Here is a 16,769-nt window from a genome sequence, read left to right on the forward strand (position 1 = left end):
TAACATAATTGATAACATGAAAACTATTATTGTACTAAGTTTCTTGTAAATCAATAACTATTAAAAACCTACAATACACTACAACAGTTTAATAAAAAAAAAATTATTGGATTACAAAACCTAAAAGTAAAAACAAAGATTTAGACATGCAGTATGTACCAAATTTCTTCACTCTTCTTATTTTTTTTAATAATTAACATAAATTATTTTACTTAAAGTACATGTTCGACAAAAAGTCCCCAGCCTTTCTCCCTCCTAGAGATATGTCTCTCCCCCTCCTGTGTTCTGTGCAGTCCAGACAGTAAAATCTAATGCCATCCTATCTGTACACTAAAGTCCTATATATTGGAAAGCAGGGGTGTTGCTAGGTCTACAAAAGATCTGGGGCTAGAGCCCACAGCAGCAAAGTAAAGAAAGTCATATGCTTGAGTGGGCTTAGACATGTATATAATATAAATATGTGTGTGTGTGTGTATATATATATATATATATATATATATATATATATATATATATATATATATATATATATAGATATACAGTATCTCCTACAATTAATACACCCCTCACATTTTTTTAAATATTTTATTTTATCTTTTCACGTGACAACACTGAAGAAATTATACTTTGCTACAATGTAAAATAGTGAGTGTACAGCTTGTATAACAGTGTAAATTTGCTGTCCCCTCAAAATAACTCAACATACAGCCATTAATGTCTAAACCACTGGCAACAAAAGTGAGTACACCCCTAAGTGAAAATGTCCAAATTGGGCCCAAAGTTTCAATATTTTGTGTGGCCATCATTATTTTCCAGCACTGCCTTAACCCTCTTGGGCATGGAGTTCACTAGAGCTTCATAGGTTGCCACTGGAGTCCTCTTCCATCCCTCCATGACGACATCACGGAGCTGGTGGATGTTAAAGACCTTGTGCTCTTCCACCTAATGTTTGAGGATGCTCCACAGATGCTCATTAGGGTTTAGGTCTGGATCCATGCTTGGCCAGTCCATCACCTATACTCTCAGCTTCTTTAGCAAGGCAGAGGTCGTCTTGGAGGTGTGTTCGGGTTCAACAAAGCTAATAAAGGGTCTGGAGGATATTAGTTATGAGGAAAGGTTGCGAGCACTGAACTTACTCTCTCTGGAGAAGAAACACTTAAGAGGGGATATGATTTCAATATAAAAATACCATACTGGTGACCCCACAATAGGGATAAAACTTTTTCGCAGAAGGGAGTTTAACAAGACTCGTGGCCACTCATTAAATTTAGAAGAAAAGAGGTTTAACCTTAAACTACTTAGAGGGTTCTTTACTGTACAAGCGGAAAGGATGTGAAATTCCCTTCCATATGCAGTGGTCTCAGCGGGGAGCATCGATAGTTTCAAGAAACTATTAGATAAGCACCTGAACAACTGTAATATACAGGGATATACAGTGTAATAGTGACATATAATCACACACATGGGTTGGACTTTATGGACTTGTGTCTTTGTTCAACCTCACCTACTATGTAACTACTTTACATTTTAGCAAAGTGTCATTTCTCCAGTGTTGTCAAATAAAAAGATATAATAAAATATTTACAAAAATGAGAGGGGTGTACTTACTTTTGTAAGATACTGTGTGTGTATATATAGATAAACATATAGATTTATTACATGGTACAGGAGTCGATGTAGAGGCTGCATGCATGGTACAGGAGATTCAGAGGCTGCGGACATGGTACAGGAGATGTCAGAGGCTGCGTGCATGGTACAGGAGATGTCAGAGGTTGCGGATATGGTACAGGAAATGTTGGAGGTTGCAGACATGGTACAGGAAATGTCAGAGTCTGCGTGCATGGCACAGGAGGAGATGCAGAGGCTGCAGGCATGGTACAGGAGATGTCAGAGGTTGCGGACATGGTACAGGAGATGTCAGTGGTTGCGGACATGGTACAGGAGATGTCAGTGGTTGCGGACATGGTACAGGTGATGTCAGAAGCTGCGTGCATGGTACAGGAGGAGATGTAGAGGCTGTGGATATGGTACAGGAGATGTCAGCGGCTGCAGGTATGGTATAGACCACCTCTCTCCATCAGTACAGACCCCCCTTCAGTATAGACCACCCCCCTCCCTCAGTATAGACCTTCCCCCATCAGTATAGACACCCCCTCAGTGCAGACCCCTCGTCAATATTGAAACTCCCCTCAGTGCAGACAGCCCCATCAGTATAGACACCCCCCTCAGTGCAGACCCCCTATCAGTATAGGCTCCCCTCTCCCCTCAGTGCAATCAGTGCAGACCTCCCCAGTGCAGACCACCCCATCAGTATAGACACCACCCCCCCTCAGTGCAGACCCCCCAGTGTACACGCCATCAGTATAGACACCATCCCATCGTGCAGATCCCATCATCTGTAAAGGCACCCCTCTCCCTTACCACAGCACCAAACCCACTGCACATGTCCACCTACCTCAGAACAGCACAGACAGATATACAGTCACAGCAGTGTGTGTCCCTTGGCTCCTCTTCCTGTGTTGATGTCAACAGAGAGGAGTGGGAGACGGCTTCAGTCTGCTCCACTGACGGAGATTGCAGACGACCCAAGAGTGTAGGGCAGCAGGCAATGTTAGTGGTGCTGTTACCCATGGGTGTCACCCCTCTGGCGGGTGTCACCCAGGTCCGGCATGCACCCCCAACCCCCCTAGTGACGCCGGCTCACGCTGTGTCACTCGGGTTATGTGAAATCACTGGTTGCTAGATGCAGGTCTAGCAACCAGTGCAGAACAAAGTAAAACGGCCGAGATGTTAGTCATCTGCCTGGAACCCCCATCCACCACTGATGGCATCGCTGCACCGGGTGAGAGACTCTGGGCCATGGGCCCCAGATTCGGGGCTTTAGCCCCAATAGCCACCCCCTAGAGATGCCACTGTTGGAAGGACACATTGCTCTGACACTAGATTTCTACTGGCGGCAGGAGAGGTAAGTAAACACTTGTGGGAGAGAGAGAGACAAAGCTTTGTGTACTGAGGGTTTTAGTGAAAGGAGCTGGGGGAATGTTTTGTCAAAAATATTCATGTACTTTAAAACTTGAGGTTTTTTAAATGACTTACTTATACAGTATGTAGTAACGGTGTTCATTTAGGGAAATGGGTACAAAGCTAAACATGTATAAGTTTTATATTGTAGGTGGCTTCATCCAAAAGTTTTCAGATTTGGAGGTTCTGCACTTATCTTTTAAGTATTATCCAGACTTTAAAGGCATAATAGAGTCACTTTCAATCTGTAAGAAGCTGAAAGAACTGAGCTTTTTTGGATCGGTTCTCTTGGAACATGACATGGCTTTTCTAGGTAATGTATTCAATTAAATTCAAGACAGATAGTTTATCATTTATAAGTCTTGTTTAAGTAAAATGTTGCCTGGTGACCTCAAAAAGTGCAAAGTTATGAATGTTGATGATTGACATATTTTAGAGTTGAGTTATATTCCCATAACCACCACTCAGAATAAAAAGTTTTAGGGTAGATTTAGACGTGAATCTAAATCTCTCTTTCCTCTAATGCCCAATCTGCGTTGAAGCCTCCTCACTGCCTGTTTTAACCCCATTGCTGACAATTGCACCTTACCCACGTTTATTGCATATGGTTGCGGAGCATTTGCTGCGCTTCCCCATTTACTTGACTGTGCAACATCCCACAAGCCCACCAATTGCTACATGTCAGGTGAACTTTGGCGCGAGCGTGAAGCATCGCAACCATGCCTTGTGAACACCCCTGTCAGCTGTCTATTGCAGCTTAAAATGGATGTAAACCCTCACATATACCCAGTCAGATGATACACAGAGATGGAAAAAAAATCTCCTTACATAAGTTTTACATGTATATCTGCTGTCTTCAGCTTTATATACTGTATAGAAAGTGCACATCATGTTAGAATTTTCACTTCCTCTTTCAGCAGTAGGAGTGTAGTCTTGAATTACACTGGAGGATAGCTGATTGGAGGAAAGGCACACCCCTCCCCATAGGTAGATCTGTGCTGTCAATAGACCAGCTCACTGCTAATCTATTTATAGCACCCACCCCCGCACAAAATTCAGGCTGCTTTTATCTTGTGTGTATGAGAATCTGTCAGACGTTATCATGCTGATAACAGAAGAAAGGGGCAGGAGACAGCTATGGGACATAGTGCTTTGAAGTGAGATAAGAAAGCACTGCAAATATATGTGTCCGGTTCAAATTCTATGAATCGGGTTTACATCCACTTTAAGGAAGGAACGGGAGGGGGGGCGATTAGTAGTGAGCAGAAATGCAGTAATATTTTGCTGTCCCCCACTGTTACAGTATGTGATGTTTTTACTGGTTCAATGTTAAGAAAGCTCATGAGGAATGCAGCAGTTTTGGATCTTCCTCTCTCACATCAACCGGCTGACAAGCACCCTCAGGGCTAAGCAAAGGCAAAGTTGGAGTCACCTGGAGCTGTACATGCTTGTTTTCACTAAATTATGATTTTTATTTTTTTTACTTTAACCAGTTGCCGACCGCCGCACGCCGATGTACGTCGGCAGAATGGCACGGGCAGGCATAAGGGCTTACATGTACGTCCCTTGCCTCCCGCGGGTCGGGGGCCCGATCGGGCCCCCGCCCGGTGCCTGCGGCGGTCGGTTTTCGTCCGGGAGCGATCCGGGGCGAGGGGGCGGCCATTCATTCATGGCCACCCCCTCGCGATCGCTCCCGACGAATAGAAATCCCCCGTGACATCACTTCCTCTCCTGTAATGTAAACACAGGAGAGGAAGTGATGTATTCTCTCCTCCGTGTCGGTATTTTCCGTTCCGACACGGAGGAGAGCGGATCAGTGAGTTGCACCAACACTCTACACACACAGTAGAACATGCCAGGCACACTCACACCCCCCCTTTACCCCCCTTTACCCCCCCAATTACCCCTGCCCCCCAGTCACAGTGACACCAATGTCATTTTTTTTTTTTTTTGCATTGGTGTCATTTGTGACTGTAATAACTGTTAGGGCAGTTAGAGTTAGCCCCCTTTAGTTCTAATGTACCCCCCTAACCCCCCCAATAAAGGTTTAACCCCGTGATCACCCCCCGTCGCCAGTGTCACTAAGGCTGGGTTCACATTGCAGCGGTTTATGAGAACGAATGTGATTCGCACCGCACTGCAGTGCAAATCACATCCGATCTCTGTGCGATTCGAGTTCAGCCATTCGCCGCACCCGCCGCACCCGCCGCAAATTCGCACGGGACCCTTTTTTTGGCCCGCAGCAGAATCGGATCGCATGGGTGTTCACACCATGCGATCCGAGTTTGCAGATCGCACTGCGATATGCGAACTGATCTGGGGGTGTCAGTAACATTTCACTGACACTCCCAGCAGTTCGCATAGGGCAGTGTGAACTGCCGCCGGGAGGCATGCGATGCGGGAACCCGCCGCGGATTCGCGGCGTTTCCGCATCGCTCCAGTGTGAACCCAGCCTAATAAGCGATCATTTTTCTGAACCCCGTATTAGTGTCACAGGTGACGCTAGTTAGGCAGGTAGGTATTTAGGTTCGCCGCAGCTTTTTATAGCGCCAGGGACCCCCATATACTACCGCATAAAGCCCCCTGATTGCCCCCTAGTTAACCCTTTCACCAGTGATCACCATATAACTGTTACAGGTGACGCTGGTTGGTTAGTTATTTTTTTATAGTTTCAGGGCACCCGCCATTTATTACCTAATAAAGGTTTAACCCCCTGATCACCCGGCGGGTGTCATTTGTGACTAATAACTGTTAGGGCAGTTAGGGTTAGCCCCCTTTAGTTCTAAGGTACCCCCCTAACCCCCCCAATAAAGGTTTAACCCCGTGATCACCCCCGTCGCCAGTGTCACTAAGGCTGGGTTCACATTGCAGCGGTTTATGAGAACGGATGTGATTCGCACCGCATTGCAGTGCAAATCACATCCGATCTCTGTGCGATTCGAGTTCAGCCATTCGCCGCACCCGCCACACCCGCCGCAAATTCGCACGGGACCCTTTTTTTGGCCCGCAGCAGAATCGGATCGCATGGGTGTTCACACCATGCGATCCGAGTTTGCAGATCGCACTGCGATATGCGAACTGATCTGGGGGTGTCAGTAACATTTCACTGACACTCCCAGCAGTTCGCATAGGGCAGTGTGAACTGCCGCCGGGAGGCATGCGATGCGGGAACCCGCCGCGCATTCGTGGCGTTCCCGCATCACTCCAGTGTGAACCCAGCCTAATAAGCGATCGTTTTTCTGATCGCTGTATTAGTGTCACAGGTGACGCTAGTTAGGCAGGTAGGTATTTAGGTTCGCTGCAGCTTTTTATAGCGCCAGGGACCCCCATATACTACCGCATAAAGCCCCCTGATTGCCCCCTAGTTAACCCTTTCACCAGTGATCACCATATAACTGTTACAGGTGACGCTGGTTGGTTAGTTATTTTTTTATAGTTTCAGGGCACCCGCCATTTATTACCTAGTCTCACTAGTGTACCCCTAAATTTAGGGGTGTCTACTTTCCAAAATGGGGTCATTTGGGGGGGGTTTGTGCCATCTTGGCATTTTATGGCCTTCAAAACTGTAACGCCCTTAGAAAGCCTGAAGGCGGTGCTTGGTTTTCGGGGCCCCGTACGCGGCTAGGCTCCCAAAAAGTCCCACATATGTGGTATCCCCGTACTCAGGAGAAGCAGCAGAATTTATTTTGGGGTGTCATTTCACATATGCCCATGGCATGCGTGAGCAATATATCATTTAGTGACAACTTTGTGAAAAAAAAAAAAAAAAAAAAAGTTTGTAATTTTCCCGCAACTTGTGGCAAAATATAAAATATTCCATGGACTCAACATGCCTCTCAGCAAATAGCTTGGGGTGTCTACTTTCTAAAATGGGGTCATTTGTGGGGGTTTTGTGCCATCTTGGCATTTTATGGCCTTCAAAACTGTAATAGGTAGTGAGAAGTGAACTCAAAAATTTACGCCCTTAGAAAGCCTGAAGGCGGTGCTTGGTTTTCGGGGCCCCGTACGCGGCTAGGCTCCCAAAAAGTCCCACATATGTGGTATCCCCGTACTCAGGAGAAGCAGCAGAATTTATTTTGGGGTGTCATTTCACATACGCCCATAGCATGTGTGAGCAATATATCATTTAGTGACAACTTTGTGTAAAAAAAAAAAAAAATTTTTTTTTTTGTCATTATTCAATCGCTTGAGGCAAAAAAATAAAATATTCAATGGGCTCAACATGCCTCTTATCAATTTCCTTAGGGGGTCTAATTTCCAAAATGGGGTCATTTGGGGGGGTTTTGTACTGCCCTGCCATTTTAGCACCTCAAGAAATGAGATAGGCAGTCGTAAACTAAAAGCTGCGTAAATTCCAGAAAACGTACCTTAGTTTGTAGATGTGACAACTTTTGCGCAAACCAATAAATATACAATTATTGACTTTTTTTTTACCAAAGACATGTGGCTGAATACATTTTGGCCTAAATGTATGACTAAAATTGAGTTTATTGGATTTTTCTAATAACAAAAAGTAGAAAATATCATTTTTTTTCAAAATTTGCGGTCTTTTTACGTTTATATCGCAAAAAATAAAAATCGCAGAGGCAATCAAATACCATCAAAAGAAAGCTCTATTTGTGGGAAGAAAAGGACGCAAATTTTGTTTGGGTACAACATTGCATGACCGCGCAATTACCAGTTAAAGCAGCGCAGTGCCAAAGTGTAAAAAGACCTCTGGTCATTTACCAGCAAAATGGTCCGGTCTGAAAGTGGTTAACCACCTTCAGACCGGACCATTTTGCTGGTAAATGACCAGAGGTCTTTTTACAATTTGGCACTGCGCTGCTTTAACTGGTAATTGCGCGGTGATGCAATGTTGTACCCAAACAAAATTTACGTCCTTTTCTTCCCACAAATAGAGCTTTCTTTTGATGGTATTTGATTGCCTCTGCGATTTTTATTTTTTGCGATATAAACGTAAAAAGACCGCAAATTTTGAAAAAAAATGATATTTTCTACTTTTTGTTATTAGAAAAATCCAATAAACTCAATTTTAGTCATACATTTAGGCCAAAATGTATTCAGCCACATGTCTTTGGTAAAAAAAAAGTCAATAATTGTATATTTATTGGTTTGCGCAAAAGTTGTCACATCTACAAACTAAGGTACGTTTTCTGGAATTTACGCAGCTTTTAGTTTACAACTGCCTATCTCATTTCTTGAGGTGCTAAAATGGCAGGGCAGTACAAAACCCCCCCCAAATGACCCCATTTTGGAAAGTAGACACCCTAAGGAAATTGATAAGTGGCATGTTGAGCCCATTGAATATTTTATTTTTTTGCCTCAAGCGATTGAATAATGACAAAAAAAAATTTTTTATTTTTTTTTACACAAAGTTGTCACTAAATGATATATTGCTCACACATGCTATGGGCATATGTGAAATGACTAGTGATGGACGAACTTCCGACGGGACGTTTCGCGAAAGCGAAATGCGAACGGACCCAAACGTTCGCGAAACCGAACATTCGCCGCGGGCCCCATTGACTTCAATGGGAGGCGAACTTTGCAAACCTTCATGTCGAATTTGCGGCCACGTGGTAATTATTAGGGGGTAAAACGTAGTCCCACCATCTGGACAATGACATAATACATGTATGAGGTGAATTTGGGATCGATAACTACAAGCATTTTTATTTTATTTGGGAAATTGTTCTAACAATTCAGGACTATGGAGCTAATGAAGGCAATGGAGGAGAGGGAAGGTCAGGGACCAGGGTAGGCAAAGAAGAGGGTGCAGGAGATGATCACCAGCAGCGTGACATACCGGAATGACACATGCACCGTGATAGAGGCATCTGACAGCAGCACCGTAATACAGAGCACTGACAGCAGCACCGTGACATACAGCGCTGACAGCAGCACCGTGACATACAGCGCTGACAGCAGCACCGTGACATACAGCGCTGACAGCAGCACCGTGACATACAGCGCTGACAGCAGCACCGTGACATACAGCGCTGACAGCAGCACCGTGACATACAGCGCTGACAGCAGCACCGTGACATACAGCGCTGACAGCAGCACCGTGACATACAGCGCTGACAGCAGCACCGTGACATACAGCGCTGACAGCAGCACCGTGACATACAGCGCTGACAGCAGCACCGTGACATACAGCGCTGACAGCAGCACCGTGACATACAGCACTGACAGCAGCACCGTAAGCAGCCCCAGGAGGAAGTCAGCACAGCACAGGGATGGTGTGATCCCCTCATAATAAGAACCCCCAGGAGGAAGTCAGCACAGCACAGGGATAGTGTGATCCCTTCATAATAAGAACCCCCAGGAGGAAGTCAGCACAGCACAGGGATATCATAAGCAGCCCCAGTAGAAATATGACACCGCTCAACCTCTTCAAAGAGGAGGGTAGGGGCATATAGTACGGTGTGCTTTTTTGGGTCAAGGAAGTGAGCCAAATGAATTAAGAAGGTCTGTGTGCTTGATTAAAAAAATAGTTTATAGACATATACATGGTCTACTGGTCACATGTGTTGAATTCCTCCGAGATCCATGCCTCATTCATTTTTAGAAATGTGAGGTAGTTAACACTGTGGTGAGCTAGGCGAGTACGCTTATCGGTCACAATCCCCCCTGCTGCGCTGAACGTCCTTTCGGACAGGACACTGGATGAGGGGCAAGCCAACAGTTCGATTGCAAATTGGGCAAGCTCTGGCCAGAGGTCAAGCCTGCCCACCCAGTAGTCTAGGGGTTCATCACTCCTCAGAGCGTCCACATCGGCCGTTAACCCAATGTAGTCGGACACCTGACGGTCTAGGCGTTCCCTGATGCTGGATCCGGATGACACCTGTCGATGGGTCGGCTGAAAGAATGACCTCATATCCGAAGTCACCAACACATCTTCAAACCGGCCTCTTCTTGCAGGCGCTGTTGGATTGGTACCCGCAAATCCTTCTCTGGGAGTGGGAATTGCTCCTCTGCCAGCGCACGCAAAAGCAGAATGCAGCATTTCTCGAAGCAAGGCCTGGAAGTGCTGCATTCTGACAGCCCTCTGCGACGGCGGTAACATTTCCGCCATTTTGTGTTTGTACCGGGGGTCTAAGTACGTTGCCACCCAGTACTGGTCCTTGACCCTCATGCTTTTTATACGGGGGTCCCTATTAAAACACTGGAGCATGAAGGCCCCCATTTGCACTAAAGTGGAAGCGGTGTGGTGGCCTGGCTCCTGCTCATCATCCAGGATAATGTCGTCCTCTTCATTCTCCTCTCCCCATCCTCGCACAACAGGGATCCCAGAAAGGTTTAAAGCATGCTCTTCTTGCTCCTGCTCATCCGCCCCGGCACCATCCTCCTCTGACTCCTCATCAGACTCCTGTTGTTGACTTGTCTCAGATAGAGTAGCCCCCCCTGGGAATTCATCCAGCATTGCGACTTCCTCATCTTCCCGCTCCTGCTCCTCCACAGCCTGATCAATGACACGACGCAATGCACGCTCCAGAAAGAAGGCATAAGGTACCATGTCACTGATGGCGCCATGGCTGCGACTGACCAGTTTGGTGATCTCCTCAAATGGCCGCAGAAGTCTGCATGTGTCGCGCATGAGCAGCCACTGGCGCGGTGAAAAAAAACCCAGCTCCCCAGAACCGTTTCTTTCGCAGAGTTCATACAGGTAGACGTTAACTGCACGTTTCTGCTGGAGCAGCCTATCAAGCATATAGAAGGTTGAGTTCCATCGCGTCGGGCAATCGCAAATAAGACGTCTGACCGGCAGATGGTGTCGCCGCTGAATGTCAGCAAGGCGAGCCATGGCCGTGTAAGATCTTCTGAAATGGGCCGAGATTTTCCTTGCCTGCCGCAAGATGTCCTGGACCCCAGGGTATTTGACAAGGAATCGCTGCACGACCAAGTTTAAGACGTGTGCCATGCACGGCACGTGCGTGATTTTGCCCTGTTTCAATGCGCTAAGCAGATTGGCACCGTTGTCACACACCACTTTACCAACTGTCAAATTGAGCGGTGTTAGCCACTCATCTGCCTGTGAACGCAAAGCTGAAAGGAGTGCCGGGCCAGTGTGGCTCTTTGCTTCCAGGCACAACAGACGCAGCACGGCATGGCAACGTCTCACCTGGCATGTGGAATAGGTTCTGGGGAGCTTGGGCGGTGCAGTGGAAGAGACGCTAGCAGCGGAAAAGGAGGAGGCAGCTGAGGAGGAGAGGGAGGAGGATGGAGTAGGAGGAGGAGAAGAAGAGTCAGGCCTGCATGCAATCCGTGGCGGTAAAACCAAATCTACACGGGTGCCACGGGTTACATGCTTGACGGCCGTCAGAAGGTTCACCCAGTGGGCAGTAAAACTGATATACCTTCCCTGCCCGTGTTTGCTAGACCACGTGTCTGTGGTCAGATGTATCTTGGCACCGACACTGTGTGCCAGAGATACATTCACTTGCCGCTGAACATGGCCATATAGCTCTGGGATGCCCTTCTCTGAGAAATACTTCCTTCCTGGGACCTTCCATTGTGGTGTTCCAATGGCCACAAATTTGCGAAAGGCCTCCGAGTCCACCAGTTTATATGGCAGTAGTTGGCGGGCTATGAGTTCTGACAAGCCAGCCGCCAACCGTTGGGCAAGAGGGTTATCCGGCATCATCATTTTTTTACGCTCAAACATTAGGCCCACGGAAGCCTGCCTTTTTGCAGAAAAATGTGAGCTTGGCGTGATGGAAGGTGGAGTGGAGGACAATTGTGAGGAGAGAGGAGAAGGAGAAGTAGAAGACGAGGCTGGACGGTGAGAGCCTGCAGTGTGGCTTTGTGTGTTCCGTTGCTCCCACTGGGCTCGGTGATGGCTGCTCATGTGCCTTCTTAAGGCGGTCGTCCCTAGGTGAGTATTGGGCTTACCGCGACTAACGCGTTGACTGCAAAGATTGCAGATGGCAACGCTATTGTCAGCAGCGGACACGTTAAAAAAAGCCCACACTGCGGAGCCATGTGCCGGTGTCCTGGGAGCGCCAGATGTGACCGTACATGGTCGATGACTCGCTCCTGATACATTTGCAGTCTGCTTTGTCCCTGCTGTGCAATGTAAGTCATTGCTGCTTCTCCTCCCTATCTGCTGGTCCATATCTCCCTCTGAACTCCCCTCCTCTTCCTCTCTTGTGGGCACCCACGTGACATCACTAGACACGTCATCATCAACGTCACCTTCCCCACCGCTATAAGTAGAGATCTCGGAGTAGGCAGCAACACCGGGGACCAACCTCCTCCTTGGGCTGATCTGGGTACTGGCGTCAGACTGCTGAGTAGCGCTTGTTGCTACCTCCTCTTCCTGATCCAATACCAAGAGTGGCTGCGCATCAGAAATGTCCTCTTGATATGGATCGGAAAATAATTCCAGTGACTCAAGCGGAAGGTATGTGGTGGTGGTGGTGGTGGTCGTGTTGTTGGTGGTAGTGTCTTTGGGGGTGCACATAGCAGAGAGTGAAGAAGAGGGTGCAGATCGAGAGGATGAGGAGGGTGCAGAAGAGTAAGGCTGAGCGAGCCACTCAACCAAGTCTGGTGCATCCTTTAAAGTAATTGAACGCACCTTCTGCAACTTCCCACTTTGGCTCAAGCCTGTTGCTCCTGCCCTACCCCTACCACCCCTGCGGAAGGGCCTGCCTCTTCCTCTGCCTGTCATTTTTTAAATGACCCTGTGACAAAACTCTTAGTCCCTATACCGCTGAAGGACTGCTGCAGTATAGGTGAGCGGTCAGCAGTGGTGCACGTCAACCCTATCTATTGTGGACCTATAGCGGTCCTTACAGAACAGCAGACTGTACCGCACTCAAGCCTATGTACCGTAGCACCCTATACCAAGTTACCAGTCCTTATAAGAACTTTTGTGGACCAAGCAGGTTGTGTATTAGTGTTTAGCAGACTGTACGTCAGTCCCTATACCGCTGAAGGACTGCTGCAGTATAGGGCAGCGGTCAGCAGTGGTGCACGTCAACCCTATCTATTGTGGACCGATAGCGGTCCTTACAGAACAGCAGACTGTACCGCACTCAAGCCTATGTACCGTAGCACCCTATACCAAGTTACCAGTCCTTATAAGAACTTTTGTGGACCAAGCAGGTTGTGTATTAGTGTTTAGCAGACTGTACGTCAGTCCCTATACCGCTGAAGGACTGCTGCAGTATAGGGCAGCGGTCAGCAGTGGTGCACGTCAACCCTATCTATTGTGGACCGATAGCGGTCCTTACAGAACAGCAGACTGTACCGCACTCAAGCCTATGTACCGTAGCACCCTATACCAAGTTACCAGTCCTTATAAGAACTTTTGTGGACCAAGCAGGTTGTGTATTAGTGTTTAGCAGACTGTACGTCAGTCCCTATACCGCTGAAGGACTGCTGCAGTATAGGGCAGCGGTCAGCAGTGGTGCACGTCAACCCTATCTATTGTGGACCGATAGCGGTCCTTACAGAACAGCAGACTGTACCGCACTCAAGCCTATGTACCGTAGCACCCTATACCAAGTTACCAGTCCTTATAAGAACTTTTGTGGAACAAGCAGGTTGTGTGTTAGTGATTAGCAGACTGTACGTCAGTCCCTATACCGCTGAAGGACTGCTGCAGTATAGGTGAGCGGTCAGCAGTGGTGCACGTCAACCCTATCTATTGTGGACCTATAGCGGTCCTTACAGAACAGCAGACTGTACCGCACTCAAGCCTATGTACCGTAGCACCCTATACCAAGTTACCAGTCCTTATAAGAACTTTTGTGGACCAAGCAGGTTGTGTATTAGTGTTTAGCAGACTGTACGTCAGTCCCTATACCGCTGAAGGACTGCTGCAGTATAGGGCAGCGGTCAGCAGTGGTGCACGTCAACCCTATCTATTGTGGACCGATAGCGGTCCTTACAGAACAGCAGACTGTACCGCACTCAAGCCTATGTACCGTAGCACCCTATACCAAGTTACCAGTCCTTATAAGAACTTTTGTGGACCAAGCAGGTTGTGTATTAGTGTTTAGCAGACTGTACGTCAGTCCCTATACCGCTGAAGGACTGCTGCAGTATAGGGCAGCGGTCAGCAGTGGTGCACGTCAACCCTATCTATTGTGGACCGATAGCGGTCCTTACAGAACAGCAGACTGTACCGCACTCAAGCCTATGTACCGTAGCACCCTATACCAAGTTACCAGTCCTTATAAGAACTTTTGTGGAACAAGCAGGTTGTGTGTTAGTGATTAGCAGACTGTACGTCAGTCCCTATACCGCTGAAGGACTGCTGCAGTATAGGTGAGCGGTCAGCAGTGGTGCACGTCAACCCTATCTATTGTGGACCGATAGCGGTCCTTACAGAACAGCAGACTGTACCGCACTCAAGCCTATGTACCGTAGCACCCTATACCAAGTTACCAGTCCTTATAAGAACTTTTGTGGACCAAGCAGGTTGTGTATTAGTGTTTAGCAGACTGTACGTCAGTCCCTATACCGCTGAAGGACTGCTGCAGTATAGGGCAGCGGTCAGCAGTGGTGCACGTCAACCCTATCTATTGTGGACCGATAGCGGTCCTTACAGAACAGCAGACTGTACCGCACTCAAGCCTATGTACCGTAGCACCCTATACCAAGTTACCAGTCCTTATAAGAACTTTTGTGGAACAAGCAGGTTGTGTGTTAGTGATTAGCAGACTGTACGTCAGTCCCTATACCGCTGAAGGACTGCTGCAGTATAGGTGAGCGGTCAGCAGTGGTGCACGTCAACCCTATCTATTGTGGACCGATAGCGGTCCTTACAGAACAGCAGACTGTACCGCACTCAAGCCTATGTACCGTAGCACCCTATACCAAGTTACCAGTCCTTATAAGAACTTTTGTGGACCAAGCAGGTTGTGTATTAGTGTTTAGCAGACTGTACGTCAGTCCCTATACCGCTGAAGGACTGCTGCAGTATAGGGCAGCGGTCAGCAGTGGTGCACGTCAACCCTATCTATTGTGGACCGATAGCGGTCCTTACAGAACAGCAGACTGTACCGCACTCAAGCCTATGTACCGTAGCACCCTATACCAAGTTACCAGTCCTTATAAGAACTTTTGTGGAACAAGCAGGTTGTGTGTTAGTGATTAGCAGACTGTACGTCAGTCCCTATACCGCTGAAGGACTGCTGCAGTATAGGTGAGCGGTCAGCAGTGGTGCACGTCAACCCTATCTATTGTGGACCTATAGCGGTCCTTACAGAACAGCAGACTGTACCGCACTCAAGCCTATGTACCGTAGCACCCTATACCAAGTTACCAGTCCTTATAAGAACTTTTGTGGACCAAGCAGGTTGTGTATTAGTGTTTAGCAGACTGTACGTCAGTCCCTATACCGCTGAAGGACTGCTGCAGTATAGGGCAGCGGTCAGCAGTGGTGCACGTCAACCCTATCTATTGTGGACCGATAGCGGTCCTTACAGAACAGCAGACTGTACCGCACTCAAGCCTATGTACCGTAGCACCCTATACCAAGTTACCAGTCCTTATAAGAACTTTTGTGGAACAAGCAGGTTGTGTGTTAGTGATTAGCAGACTGTACGTCAGTCCCTATACCGCTGAAGGACTGCTGCAGTATAGGGCAGCGGTCAGCAGTGGTGCACGTCAACCCTATCTATTGTGGACCGATAGCGGTCCTTACAGAACAGCAGACTGTACCGCACTCAAGCCTATGTACCGTAGCACCCTATACCAAGTTACCAGTCCTTATAAGAACTTTTGTGGAACAAGTGAGTTGTGAATGTTTAGCAGACTGCAGCAGAAGGGCAGCAGTCAAGTATAATATCCTTTCTATATTTGGAAGAAAGAATATTATACATGTACAAGCCTATTACTGTACCACTGATACCAGTCCTGAAAAGAACCTTTGTGGAACTAATAATAACAGCAAGTCTTTAAAATTACCCTCACTGCCTGACAACACTGCTTCCTTCCTGTCCCTATACAAATTGGCAAAAAAAGAGAACGATTAGTGGTTACTGGAACAGCTCTTTTGTGGACCTTGATAGTAACAGCTAATGATGATGATGATGATGATGATGATGAAAGACTAATCTGGCTGTCCCTGTAGCATACACCGTCCTTTCCCTTTCTCTAAACTAACAAAAGACACTCAGGCTGCTGCAAGAATCAGCAGCACAGCAAACCTATCAACACCTAACACCTATACCAGTCCTGAAAAGAACTTTTGTGTACCAAATAGCTAGTGGTTTATCTCTCCCTACTCCACACAGGAACCTGTCCCTATCGTAACAGAAGAAAGAATGTAAAATGGCCACCGGATCGGGTGTATTTATAGGTTAGGGGGAATGTCCAAGTGTCCATGTGCTGTCATGTCTCAATTGGCTGTCCTGTATCACATGATAAACGTGTCACCAAAGGTTAAAGTTCTTGTATACATTAAACACGTAAGTCCGCCGCGGCGAACGACGGAAAAAGGCGTTCGAACGTGCGGACCGCGAATGTCGGAAATTCGCCGCGAAACGACCGCCGGGCGAAACGTTCGTCCATCACTAGAAATGACACCCCAAAATAAATTCTGCTGCTTCTCCTGAGTACGGGGATACCACATATGTGGGACTTTTTGGGAGCCTAGCCACGTACGGGGCCCCGAAAACCAAGCACTGCCTTCAGGCTTTCTAAGGGCGTACATTTTTGATTTCACTTCTCACTACCTATTACAGTTTTGAAGGCCATAAAATGCCAAGATGGCACAAAAACCCCACAAA

At 47.3% G+C, this 16,769-nt stretch overlaps 1 protein-coding gene across 2 annotated transcripts in view; it reads left to right on the plus strand.

The window, feature by feature from the left end:
* Positions 1 to 16,769, plus strand: part of LOC143940769 (baculoviral IAP repeat-containing protein 1a-like) — a 206,367-nt gene that overhangs the window by 170,538 nt on the left and 19,060 nt on the right. For both annotated transcript variants that reach the window (XM_077462488.1, XM_077462489.1), the window contains one exon: positions 3,173 to 3,334. In XM_077462488.1, coding sequence (XP_077318614.1) covers positions 3,173 to 3,334 — 162 coding nt within the window. The remainder of the gene's footprint in view (positions 1 to 3,172; positions 3,335 to 16,769) is intronic.

This window comes from Lithobates pipiens, unplaced genomic scaffold (assembly GCF_037356315.1).
Source record: "Lithobates pipiens isolate NorthernLeopardFrog02 unplaced genomic scaffold, aLitPip1_a1.2 Scaffold_3, whole genome shotgun sequence".
Taxonomy (NCBI): domain Eukaryota; kingdom Metazoa; phylum Chordata; class Amphibia; order Anura; family Ranidae; genus Lithobates; species Lithobates pipiens.